Raw genomic sequence first — 14,158 nt, forward strand, 5'->3', positions numbered from 1 at the left:
TGCTTCATCTTCCCTGGGGATTCCAAAGGCAAATGGCCAGTCACATGATATACAGTAACAGTGTTAGTCTGACCAGAGGCCTATAGGACTTGCCATAACTCTTGCCACCAAAGAGACAGGTGACCAACCATCCAGTTGGCATGGTACCATGTCAGTAGCCACAGCTATCAGTGCAGACAACTATAGGGGAAGGCTCCTGGGTGATGAAGAGCCATACTGCCTACAGCTCAGCCCATTGGCTACTCTTCCCCCTTCTCCGTCCTCCATCCATATTGTCTCAGTCTTAGGATGGAAAGCCACAGCCTACCACTTCAGAAGCTGCCCACAACTGAAGCCGTCCTCAGGTGTAGGAGCGTCTTTACATATAGGAGCTCTTCCCTCCTAATAGGGTCTCTCTGTTATTAATGGCTCCAAAGTTCTTCCTGAGCTTTCCCCTGGTATATGTCACTGGTCCCAATAAGAGTTAAAGTTCTCCACTTACTGGGCTGGAGGAGAGAGCACTACACTGCTGTAAATATGCACTCCATATGGCCAGTGTAGGCATCTTTGCCATGCCACTCCATGGCTTTTGGGTCCAGTCTCCCACCCACCCAGCAATGGGGTAGGTGGTTGTTACGCTGGTCGGAGCTGTTCCAGTGATGGGCTCCACAGGCAGCAAGGCATGGTACACACAGCAGCCAGTTGCTTCTCTGTCAAGGTGTACCAGACCTCTGTTCCTTTCCATAGTTGTGACCAGAATCCAATAGATTGGTGGGTCCTTCAAGCTGCTGCCAAAGGTCCCATCCATAACCATCTTCGGTCACATGAACATCTAGCTCACAGAGCCTTGATGAGTTCATTAAACTCAAGGCATGTATGGCCTTGACTGCTCACTTAGCAGCAGTAAAAGCAGCTGCACATGTCTCATCCCAGTCTCACCCAATGCCTTTTTGTACCAACCATTGTAAGGGCTTCAGAATTTGTGCCAAGTGTGGGATAAACACCCTCCAGTAGCCAAAAAGGCTCAAAAATTCTACTGCCACAGTGGTAGGAGTAGGGAAACCCCAGACCTTGTCTGTGAGTGCTTCTGGGATAACTTTAGTTTTACTTAACCAGACAACCCCCAAGAACTTTACTGACAAACCAGGTCCCTAAACCTTGGTGCTGTTCACAGCCCATCCTTTCTCCTGCATATGTTGCAGCAGTCTAGGAATTGCCCCTTCTAAATCTGCAAGAGAATCAGATGTGGGCATGATATCATCAATGTAGTGACACAGCCACACCACTTGCAGTTTCTTCCATGTGGCCAAGTCCTGGGTTACCAGTCTGCGACAAATGGTGGGACTGTTGAGGTTTCCCTGTGGAAAGACAGTGAATGTCTACTGCCAGTCTTCCCACATGAAGGCGAACTGTTCCTGACTTTGCTGTGCTAGATCAATAGAGAAGAAAGCATTAGCAAGGTCCATGACATAATGATATATCCCTAGTTCATGACTGAGGATGTCCATAATGGGTACTGTAGAGGGACAGTAGCATGAAAAGGGGGTGTGACTTTATTCAATTCCTTGTAGTCCATGGTCATACGCCAGGAGCCATCCAGCTTTTTCACTGGCCACACCAGGGGATTAAAAAGACTATGAGTGGGCTTTATGATGCCCACCTTCTCCAACTCCTGTAGAGTTTCTCCAATTTCCTTGTGCCCCCCAGCACTTTGTACTGCTTAGTATTTGTCACCCACTGAGGCACAGGAAGAACTACAGGTGGGTGCTGAGCATGTCCCCTCAGAACTGTCTTTACCACACATACCCTTAGTCTGAACTCACCTGCAGTGGTCTGTAACCCAAGCCCTGCAGGATATCTACCCCCAAAATATATTCGGGGAAGGGACAAATGTACACAGTATACTCCTTTGGGGATAAATGCCCTATCCCCAGTGGGATTAGCCATCTAACACAACAGGGGTCCCAGGAAAACACTCAGGGTTGCCATAAATCAGAGAACATTCAGCTCCTGTGTCCACCAGTGCCAGGACACGTTGTACATTCACAGAGGACCAATGAATTGCTAATTCTATATGTGGCCCCCGGTCCCCACCACTCCTCCAAGGTGGGGGCCTTGACTGCCCACCTCAAACTACAATGCCCAATCGTCCTCCTGTGGGGGTGAGGGCCCAGGCAGAGCCTGAGTACTGTCCCCAAGGAAGTCTTGCAGGGACACAGGCCAGATGTGGGGCTTTGCCTCCATCTTCCATGTCCTGGACCTCAGCGGCTGCAACTGCTGCTCTGGCTTAAATTGATGCCACAGTTCTAACAAGATCCTATTGGACTGCCCAACAGGTTTTTTTTTCACTGGTTTTTTATCAAATCAACCCACATCTGGGTCCTCAAGACCACAATGGGGCTCTTTGCACATCTCCTTTCAGTCATAGCCCATGTGTCTTCCTGTGCTCTCACTGTTTCAAGTTCCTTCAGATCTGCTAAAGTACAAATACCCTCACTTATGGGTTGCTGTATGGTGGGCTGCGGAGTAGGGGGGTGAGCAAGAATAGTCTCTAGGGACCAAAAGAGAGATGGGGAGCTGTATGGAGCACCAGATTTCTCATTCACTCGGTGAACAACTCCTCATAGGATAACTGGGGGTCCCAATTAGAGATGATATTTTTCATGCCCAACTCCTGTAACACCTGCTGGAGCTCTGCACATGTTTTCCAGCTAGTGGGTAAGTGTGCTAAATCACCCTGATTGGGCCAAACTGCCCTGAGGGCTGTTGTCAGCCAATCCAGAAGCGCATGATTCTCTGGGGTGTGACAAGCACTTTGCAACTGCTGCCAGAGGGAGCAGTGAGTCCTCAGGGAAGCCAGTCTACCCATTTTAGAACCCAACATAACTATGTTTTCCACCCCCCATATCCCAAAGACAGAAAAGCCATGTAGGCAGAGGTTCTGACGGCTTCTGCCAAAACAGGATGTTCATATTCACCAGCTCATCTTGGGTACAGGGGTGGAGCATGGAGTGCACCATAACCTGGGGAGGGGGCTGCTCCTCCCTGAGCCCACAGTTGCTGCTGTTTTATTTTCTTAATTACAACCAGCCATATCTTTAATATGGGAGGGGCTGGTGCCTGGTTGGGGAGGGCTTGTCAGCAGTTCCACCCTTGGCCCACTCCCTCATCCTCCCTGATGTCTCCTCTGCCACCTCTGGGGCTGAGGGCACCGCTCTTTCCTCCCACTCCGACAGCCTCCTGCAACGCGGCTTCTCCTGCTGCCTCCTCCCTCACTGCTAACAAATCTTCTCGGAGCGCTACCTGTCTTCTCAATAACTGTCTCTCTTTCTTAAGGGCATCCCATAGGTCATCACCCAGCTCCTCCAAGAGACACCAAAGTGTGTCTCTCTCCTCGATAACTTTCCAATATCTCAAGAAACAAACATCCCACAATCTCAGCTGCCACAAGGCCACTCAGGGCTCTAAGCAGTCTTCTCTCTTACAGAGGGCTAATTCCACAGCTTCTGGTGTCTCCACCCTTCCTCAATTCTGAGGAAGGGCCTACCCATCTAGGAGGGGCTTTACCATAGACCAATTCTCCATTAGGATCTCCCCAAGGGAAAGCCCGATGGATAGGGGGCTCCTGGGTGAAGCCATACCCTCCACCACTGCCGGAGGCTAGGGTGAGTCATCATCCCCCACTACAGCAGCCAACAGGGCGCAGCCCTGACCAGGGCCTCCCCACCATCCACACAGGGGCTTCCAGGTATCTCCCCGCCATCTCTAGGGGCAGCCCACCCAAGCACCACACACACTAAGACAGATTTCGGGTTCAGAGGTCCTGCCAACTATCATCAGGTGTAACTCTGGGGGAGAAAATATGTTCTCAGCCCAGCACAAATAAACCTTTGAAGCTGTAATCAAAGGGAAAAATGAAGTGGAAGGAAAAAAAACATTTATTGCTTACAGGAAGTCATCTACTCCCATTTGCCTGTGTGTCTCTCTTACTCCTGGCTCAGAAGAAACCTAAAAACACTTCTCGGTCCAGGTGCAGGATCCCTCTCCATCCACCTTGTAATCACCTATTGATATGAAAATGGCTACTTCTAATACCTATTGATACGGAGATGAACTAAGGCCAGGTGAGAGAGATTCTGGAAATATTGCAATTTTACCCACAGTCATGATAAAATATTTTAAGACCCTTAATCATCAAAGCATCAACTAATATTAAGCATTACTATGTGCCTAGTATAGTCCTTGAGGATGTAAACATTTTTCACATTTATTGTATAAGTAATGCAAGAAATTGTACCAATACATTTTGAAAAGACTTTCCAAAAACATTTTATTTAGCTCTTTGTTAAGCAGTCACTTCAATTAATTCTCTTCCCTAATTATTGCCTAGCACAGTATCTGGTAGATGGTCAATAAGTATTTGATAATTAAGTTATAAGTATATTATTAAACTCTTACCACATTTTTTATTACTATCAGTTTACATAGATAGATTTATGAAACATAAGTTTGTGCTCCAGCCTTTCAATCCACATTGTCTTGTCATAAACAATAAAAGCAAAAATTTATATGCATATTGCTTATGCCCAAATATAAGGCAAGATTTTTTTCTCCAAGTCATAACTCATAAAGAGGAAGCTACCTTACATTAGTTCACTCCTTAGTCATGTTCATTTTTTTGACAATCTGTTGTCCAATTTAAGATACTAAATCAAGAGTTGTCTGTTCTAAGTAACAAAATTTGGATTAAAAAATATAAATTATGTAGTTATATCTGGGTGGAGTGAATAAACAAAGGGGAAAATGGAATTAAACGTTATTAAACAAGGCACACCCAAATCGCATTAAGATGCTGTAGGCCACAGTAAAGATTTCACATCTTACACAGATAGAAAACCACAGCAGAATTCTGAGCAGAATTTAACAAGCATTGACTTATGTTTTTAAAGGACTTGAGATAGGTATTTTACCCTGCATTTTATATCTATAGAGAGAAAACACTAAGGTTCAGAATCTTACTCAAGATTATGAAGCTAAAAGAGGGTAAAAATGAGATTGGAGCCAGTGCTATTCTGCCTCCAAACAAGATCGCAGCCAACACTTTCTTCTCAACCTCTTTATACCTCTCTGACTTCTTTCTTTCATTTTGTTTTCCTCTGCTCCAAAAATAAGTGTTCCTCAGTTATCTTCTCTTTCTAAACTCTCACTTGTTGACCTAAAGAACCTTTCTTCTTGGCTACCATACCTTCAACTGTCATCTTTATTCTCAGGACATGTAAACCCAAATCTCTAACCCCATCCTCTCTAGAATAACAGCTCTACATTTCTCAATGCCTCTACATTTCTCAATTCTCTGGTCATATATTACACTAGTAGCTACAACTATGCTATCAATATGCCACAAAGCAGTCCAGCAGATTTCACTAAGAATGTTTTTCCCAAGCACTACCTCCCACACATCACAATAAACAAGGCTTAAAATCTTATAGCTTCATTTGATTCAATTCTATGCTGCTGCCAGATTAAGATCTAAGAAACAATTCCAAGTGTACTATCCTGTTGGCAACCTTTAGTGATCACCTATTACCTCAAATGAAGTTTTATTCCATATGCCACTCCCCAAAGCATACCATATCCTATTTTACTGAATGTCTTTATTTAAGCCATTAGGGCCCTTATGCACCCCCTAAATTATACCTTTCCAAATCCTACTTTACCTTCAAGGCCACTAAAATACCACCTTTCCCATTAAATTTCCCCTTATTTTCCAAATGTGATCTACCTCTGATCTCTCACACCATTTTATCTGTACCTTATGGTATTTATCTCAATGAATCTGTACTACAGCATAATACATGCCTAATCCTCTCTCCTGGACTATAAACTTAATATAAAAAGTATGTCTCATTGATTTATTTATTCTCCACCACCACACAGCACACAGCTGCTATACACAACATCCCAAAAAACAGCAGACTCAAAAAATAACTGGTAAATGGGTAGGGGACAATATTCTAATACTAATAGTCTGAGTTTCAGGTATTACTAAACCTAATCATCAAATCTCAGTCTCCCCTCCATTAGTGTATTTTTTCATCAATATTTATCAGCAAATAATCAAAAACAAATGTTTTAAAAGACCAAAAGTACATGACAAATACAATTTTGTAAATACTAATAAGTAAGAGGTCTGGTTATTCAAAATAATCTATATCACTGAGAACCTAACTGTGTATCAAGGCAATTGATGGAAAATATGTCGCCACAAGGATTACCAGTGTGGATTTGGCTCCCTCACTCTTCCACATGGGTTCTTCTTTCTACTAAAATGTATTATTTTATTGAAGATGATAAACTTTCCTAGAGGGACAACCAGTCTTTGTGATTTGAAGAGAATTTTCTAGTGACCATGAGAAAGAAAATAATGCTGACATTGAAAACTATGCATTAAGGGCTTGAAGGCTCTTTAAATTTTTTTTAAGTCAACCAAATATCTGCTTAAATAAGAATCTACTGACTCAAAAACATGAGCAGTAATGGATCATAATTATTTAGACTCTATATTCCAACAAATTGTTATTAATTTTTACCTCTGAGCTATGGCAACTAAAAGTGCAAACAATAATAAACCAGATTTCGGCAGCTATACTATGACAGTTGCTACAAAAAAGTGGAGAGTTGAAAAAGTATTTAGTGCAATCAACAGTAAGTCTTCAGCTTTCAGCTAGAAATGTACTTTGTACAGAACAAAGATCAGCAAAGAATAGCAAAAAGTCAACAAGTATAAAAACAAGTTCAACAAACTCAAAATGTCATGTTAATGAATAGAAAAATTCATAACTTACTTGCTCATTTAAAAGCAAAACAACAAATTACTCACAACTCCAAAGATATAACAACAAAATCCTGTTAATATCATTTTTTACTTTTTGAATAGAGAGATAAAATGAGTTATTTACCTCTACTCCCTAAACTAGGCGTCAAGCAAATATCGAAGGAGGATTATCAGTCCACGTATTTACAAACATCATGATCTCCAAAGATCAAATAATATAGATAGTTTTCAACAATTTGTATTTCTTAATGACTTCAGACTCTTTTTTTTTTTAAAGAGAAAACAAAACAAATGCCCTATTATCAAACCCTTCAAAAAGTCCCATTGCTGGTCATGTTTTCCCTAGAAACCTGCTAAGCCACTGCCTTTCAAACTCAGTCCACAAAACGTGCCAGAAGCACTTTACATATTATGCTTCATTTAATCCTCACAAAGACCTCTGGAGTTAAAATGTACCCTTTCTCCAATACTACAGACACAGAAATTGAGGCTTAGAGTGGTTAGGTAATTTGTCTGAGGTTACCCAGCTAGAAAAAAATTCTAGGGAGCTAGAATTCTAACAGGCAATTTGATCCCAGAATCCGGGATCCTGCCTCATCAACCATACTGAAATACAGGAATCTGAACAGACTCGTGTAACGGAAATTAGAGTTTGGAAATTTTGTGGAATTACCATGTCTCTGTATAATAAAACTGTGTGAGAACGTATTTAAAAAAAAAAAAAAAAACCTCAGTCCATATATCCCTAAAATGGTTTCTTCACAGTAGGTGGTTTTCAAGCCTTTAGCAAATAACTAGACTGTCCATAAGTTGTTTTTTTATTCCTAAGAATTTCAATTCTTGCTTTAAGTATTTATTCAGTCTAGAGATGATGAACTGACCCTTTATCTGTTAGATGAGAAGGTTCAAAGGGAGTAGATACTAAATTTTTTTAAAAAAGGATTTAAATATATAAAGGTCATTTTAAAGCAGGTTTTTAAATTATTCCTTCTGAAAAGAGCAAAAGGGTCTACTCTGCAGTCAGCTAAAGGTAAATGCCAGTACCCTAATCTGAAGATCCTAAAAAGTCACCTAGGAGAAGCATAATTAAGAGAGGTCTTATAACCACCTGAGATAAGTGAACAAGTTTTCCCTCTTAGAGAAGGCACCTAAGAACTTGTAAAGCATAGAATCCATCCCCCTAAATGAGCAACTGTGCATTCTAAATTTGCCACAAATTATTGAGGGCACAATGCTTTCATTAATTTAAGTGGTAGTCAAGGGTTTAAACAGTTTAACAACTGATTCACATGTATGCGTGTGGCAAAGGGTACCACTTACTATGAATGTGTAACAATAACGAACATGCAAGAAACACAATATAACTTCCAGAAATACATTTTGGGAACATGCATAAATTGTTAGCCTGCATTACAACAAATGTAGGATTCTTAAAAAAAAAAACTACATGAGAGAAGTGAATAGGTAATGAGGATTAATGTTTTTACAAATTGGGAAAACACAAAAATTCACTACTAAAAGGAATAGTCCATCTACATTTCAACACGGTTTAAGCATTAGACGATGAATTCCAAGAATAGCTGTGGATACCAAGATGAAAAAGAGATGAAAAAGCTCCAGAGCAGATGTACAGAACAAGATAGTAAATATGAAAGGAGCAAAAGGAAATCAATTTAGTACAACACATAGGGTAACATTTCAAATGAAAAGCAAATATAGAAGACCCATTTTCTAGGATCCAGAAAACACTCTCAATTAAAATTTCCCCCCAAACCAGCTTCCCTCAGAAACTTCTCCTTTTTATCAATCATAGCAAAGGCAGCAGACTTGAAATGCTAGATGTATCAACAAGTTCTCACACTGCCCCAGTCTTCCCAGTCTCTAAGTTCTATTCATTCCTCCTGTGAAACTCCTCTTCTGTGGGATGCCTCTCTTGTAAAATGCCTCTAAAACTGCCCTTCCATTCTCTCTGGCACTACCCAGACCTACTGAATATCTCCTTACTCCTGAACTATCCTTGAGTTCATTCATTCATATAAGTACTCATTTACCCACTTATTAAGCACTCACTGAAGAAACATGCTTGGTTTGAGTACAAACCACCATTCTAACAGGAGATAGAAACATAGGTCATAACAAATGCACTATTTTAACAGCAACATTTTATTAGGACCCTACTAAGTGACAACTGCTATTATTACACATTGCAATCCCTTTAAAGACCCACAGCAGCCCTAAAAGATGGGTATAATTATCTTCACTAAAGCAAGGAGACTAAAGCTCAAAGGGGTGAGGTAATTTTCCTAAAATCACACTGCTAGTAAATTGCAGAGTGGGATTCTATGGGTCCGATTCTTTCTACCACTTAATGAATCTACTCCATCAACTCCTAAAACACTCCCTCCATTCCAGTCTACCCAGTGCTACAAGGTTCATCATCTTAGAGCACCATTTTGTACTTGTAACCCTTTTCCTCAAAAAAAAATCTCAATGGTCTTTAGCCTACCCTTGAGTCTGACGCTGAATCTAAAAAAAAAAAAAACAAAACTTAGAACTGAATCCTGTCTCTCTCTCCCTTACTAGCTCTGAATCTTTGAAATCACTTTTCTCTAACCTTCAGTTTGCTTACCTATGAAATGGATAACAGAGTTGTGTAAGCATTAAAGAAGATGACATGGAAGGATCTAAATACATACATGTTCTAAATAGAGAAGTTATCACTCATAATTCCTGTACACAAACTTGTTTCTAGTCATCAATGTACATAACTACTTTCCTCACAGAACCACTTAGATCTCTACCTCAGTTCACACCATTCTCTGTCCTTTGCATTAAGAGTATTCTATAAGTATCTACTACATGAATCAATGTCTGTCCATTCCTATCTTCAAAGCCCAAGTCAAATGCTACTTGCTCCCAGGAGCCCTCCCCAGCCACCTTCAATGAACTTTACAAGTAACTTGAGTGCCACTGGGGTAAGAGGGAAGAAAAGAAAAAAATGCCTAACCCGAGACCTATTATGAACTAGAAAATTTATGATATGCGTTAAGTGCATTATTTCACTTGATTCTCAGAGAGAAAGACAATGTAACATGGACAAAATCTAACAGCTTGTAACTAATAGAGCTGAGATTCAAATTCAGATGTCTTTGATCCCTTTCCAAGTCCACTTCTTCCCATACCAACTTGTATACTGGCACCTAGGATTACAAAAATAATCAACAACTATTCAACACTGACAAAGAAAGAGCAAAGTGTTGCTGTATGCTCCAAGTAGCCCAAGCCAAATACGCAAATATAACTGAAACAAAACTGTCATGAAATGATGCTTATCCTCAGTATTTGCAAAAGACTCTTAATTTCTTCTCTTCTCTTCTATTTTCCTTAAAATAAAATAATGGTCAGTTCCCACGATTTCATGAGTAGTATTTCACAATTCATGAGTAGTAACCCAAAGTTTGGACAGTTGTAAGGGATACAAGATCAAACAAGATGGAGAATTTATCTCCAGCCCCCATGCCACCTACTGGAATTGAAGAACCCAAGTTCCTTTGCTCCCCTGAACTTCCCCATCGTGGAACACAACCAGTAAACTGTCCAGGCAGTAGATAGCACAGATAACAGCACTCAACAAATAGTTGTTGAAAGAATGAAGCACAATCAAAATGCTGTGGATTTTCAGAGAGAGAAAGTACAGAGCATAAACTTTCTCCCCACCTACATCATAATCCTCTAAGGGCAGGAACAGTCTTTTGTACTGACTGTATCAAGAGCTCAGTAATGTTTGTAGATGCTCTGTTTTTTTTAAAAATGAACTATAGACTAGCCACAATTCATGTGGAAAAGCAGATAAACACGGATCATTGCCAAAGAAAATGAAGAAACTCCCAGCTCTGATAGTAAATTTATTATCTACTCCAGATCCTTACTATTCCGAGTGGCTCTTAGTCTAGCAGCATCAGGATTACATGGGAGTTTGTTATAAAAGCAGAGTCTCAGGCCCCACCCACTCAGATTTATTGAATCAAAACCCCCATTTTAACATGATCCCCCTGGGGATTCCTAACACACATTAAAGTCTGAAAAGCATCAAACTGTATGATAAAAAAATGAAACTGGCTTCTGCAAGCTCAGAAAAAGTTACCATCTTCTCCTGTGTTACCTCTGTAATAAATAATCAGACTTTTCCAGAAGTACTACAGATAAGGCCATAACACACTTACAGGCATAACAGGGTATTAAACCTAAATTATTACTCAGTGAGAAGTAAAACTTGATGATCCATTGCTTCTTGAGTGGAACTTCCAGGAAACATAGACAAAGTATGATCTCTCAGGACACAGACTCTATTGCACAAGAAAATGAATGAACTTCAATTGCCAAAGTAGTCAATCATTAATACCAAGAACAAGGTTATTGAAAAAAAGAGATGCAGTGAGTACATTTAAGAACAAACTTCTTTTAAGTTCCCGGTGATACATACACGAAGTTACAAATATTCTCTACCTACAACTCCAAGATTGCCCTATATGTAAAGCTGTGTAATAAAGGACTTAGTTGATATACAGATCTCCTAATCACCCCCACTGACTCAAATACTGGAACCATACTTTAATTTACCACGCAAAATTTCAACCGGTAGGTAGTCTACTTTGTGAACTTGCAAAAACACTTAGAAAACCCTCAAGCCAAACCCAGCCATCCCAAACGACAAGACCTGAGGTGGCAGGGCTTTACTGGCAAATATGCTCTTAAAAAAGAAATGGGGAGGGGGTGAGGGGGGAGATGGGGTCAATAAGAAAATCAGCTCAGAAGAAACTGCAGGCCATTGCTTATTCGCCTCGGTGACCTATAAACACCTCTCCATCCCAAGTCAGGAGAGAGGAAACGTAATGCAGGTCCCTCAATTTACAATTTTAAGACTCCTAAAGTTGAGAAGAGACCCTCTTCCCAACAACAGGCGATCGGATGACAACTCAACCTCTAATTCGCATCACCCTTCTCGCATCCCGAGTACTTAGGGCTATTCGCCCCTTGCGACCTCTCCCCAACTTATCCACCCCGTCAAAAAACAATCTGAACTCCCCCCCTACTCCGAGTGCGAAACCGACACAGGGCGAGTCCCCCAGGCCTCTGGGGAACCCGACTGCTCCCCTGGCCCATCTTCCACACCAACTCGCCCTAGGGGAGGAACTGACGGGTCTCACCAAGTACAGGGGAGCATAGATCTTCAGGGACTCCTCCAGGGCGCCCCGGGTGATCTGCACGAAGGAGACCCCGCAGGAAGGGTGCCAAGTGTGGCCGATCTCGTAGCAGTTATGAGGGATGGACTTGCTGAGGGCCGCCATGACGGGGAGTCGCGCCGACGCGCCGGGACTGGGGAGCCGAAGCTCGGGAGGGAGGTGGCGAGGAGGGAGCAGGGCGAGCGCCCAACCGCAGCCAGCCGGCCCCGCGGGCCGCGGGAGGTACCAAAAGGAGGGGAAAGGTCACGCGAGCGGGGTTACTCTGGGCCAAAGCCCTCGGATGTTGAGGGCTCCGCGTATCGAAGCTCGAGGGGGCGGGGCGCGCACCGGGAAGGCGGGGAGAGGCGGGGCGCGTGCGCTCCCGCCAGCAGGCCTCGCGGGGACGCGCGCCGTCCTTCCGAGCCGGCGCGAGCGGGAAGCGGAAGGTGTGCTAGCGCAGCTCCGGGCGCGCCCGCACCCCACGCCCCACGTCCCGCCCCGCGCTAGGGCGCACAGGCTGCGCCGTGATCAGTGGCGTGGGTCACACTGCGCTCTAGGCTCTGTCCGCTCAAAGTCTGGCCAACGAGATCTGAGGGCAGGGGAGGAAAGGGATTACATGTCTTTGCTGCGAGCTGGTGGAGGAAGGCGGTTTCCAGAGGAGAACCTGGGCAACTGTCCTCCTCAGAACTGCCAGCTGCCCTTCCCTAGAGCGCCCGGTAATAAATAGCTAAGGCTGCCTGCTGCTTGCGACCACGCTGCTCCCAGTCGCTGGGCTGTCAACGCTTTGTGGTGCCTGAGAAGGCTTGAAAGCTCTGTTAGCTGTGTTCCTGTACTTCCTGGGTCGGGAGAGAGCGGTAGGTCATCCTGTCCAAACCCTGTGCCACTGAGGATCCGTGACAAGTGTTCATCAGCCAAACTACGCACAGTAGAGGGAGCAGTGTTCTTAGAACTCAAATCTGGCTAGAAAGCTTAGCCAAGTAATTAACATGACAAGAGACCTGTGTGGCCTATGAATCATATAATCCCTCCAAATGTAAGTTTCCTCACCTGTAATATCCTTCCAGTTTCCTTAGAGTTCGAAATTCTATAGTTCCTTAAAGCAGGAGTGTACTACCTTTAGAGGATTCCCGTTCTAATCTACTCTTCAGCCACTCATTCTACAGCTATTTACTGAGCACATCCTGTTTTCCAGGCACTACTATAAATTCTACAGATTGAGATGTAAACAAGAGGCAAGGTTTCAGCCCACTCTTCCTTCTCCACAGAGCCACAGAAGCAGAGCCTGAGCTGCCGTGCTTAAAGTGAGCGATGATCACCAAAGCTTTTAATGAGATGAAAGTAGGAAATCTGCATAGAGGAGATCTAAGAAAAGGCGGGCAAAAAGCAGTTCTCTTCGGTTTAATCAATGACAAAAGACCATTATAGAGGAAGCAAAACATCTCGGTGACCCTGGTGATGCTGTAGAGGACACCTACGTGTCTTTTGTGAAGTTTTTCCTGTTGAATGCTTGCTGATTTGCTTTGTATGATGCCACATACAAAACACAAGAGTCTTCATAAAGAAGATCCAGTACAGTCAACCCTTGAACAACACAGGTTTGAACTGTGTGAGACCATGTATATACAGAGTTTTTTCAATAAACATATTGGAAAATTTTTTGGAGATTTGCAACAATTTGAAAAAACATTTACTTTAGCTTACTTTTTTAATACAGTATATAATACCTATAACATACAAAATATGTATTAATTGTTTATGCTATCTTTAGGGCTTCTGACCCCTTGTTGTTCAAAGGGCAACTGTATTTATATTCTGGCCTCCAGAAAGTGCACCTTTAAGAAGCAAGATGATTTATACCTCCAAAGTTGCCATTAAAAATAAATTTACAGGTATTAGACGTGAGTGGCAAGTAAATGGCTTGGATGATATTAAGGACTTGGAGAGAAACTGGGAGGGAACGTAGTAGTCTCACTTGAAGGAAAACCTTATAAAATCAAAGTCAGAGGCCATCTGAATGTTAGGGCACTTCTACTTCTCTTCTCCAACTCAGTCAGTTGGAATTGTATGAATTTTGTGTTCTTTTTTCCCCTTCCCAGTGGGCCCTTACAAAACAGTGAGTGAA

General features: G+C 42.5%; 1 protein-coding gene and 1 long non-coding RNA gene across 4 annotated transcripts in view; one reads left to right on the top strand and one right to left on the bottom strand.

The window, feature by feature from the left end:
- Positions 1-12,339, bottom strand: part of TMEM135 (transmembrane protein 135) — a 270,360-nt gene extending 258,021 nt beyond the window's left edge. For all 3 annotated transcript variants that reach the window (XM_073215910.1, XM_037010523.2, XM_037010522.2), the window contains exon 1: positions 12,022-12,339. In XM_073215910.1, the coding sequence (XP_073072011.1) occupies positions 12,022-12,162 (141 nt within the window). In that variant the 5' untranslated portion in view covers positions 12,163-12,339. The remainder of the gene's footprint in view (positions 1-12,021) is intronic.
- A 114-nt stretch (positions 12,340-12,453) lies between these two features.
- LOC118970956 (uncharacterized) lies at positions 12,454-13,691 on the top strand. Its single transcript, XR_012122503.1, has 2 exons — positions 12,454-12,890; positions 13,229-13,691. It is a non-coding gene; the product is annotated as an uncharacterized lncRNA (long non-coding RNA).
- The last annotated feature ends 467 nt before the right edge of the window (positions 13,692-14,158 follow it).

This window comes from Manis javanica, chromosome 11 (assembly GCF_040802235.1).
Source record: "Manis javanica isolate MJ-LG chromosome 11, MJ_LKY, whole genome shotgun sequence".
NCBI classification, from domain to species: Eukaryota; Metazoa; Chordata; class Mammalia; order Pholidota; family Manidae; genus Manis; species Manis javanica.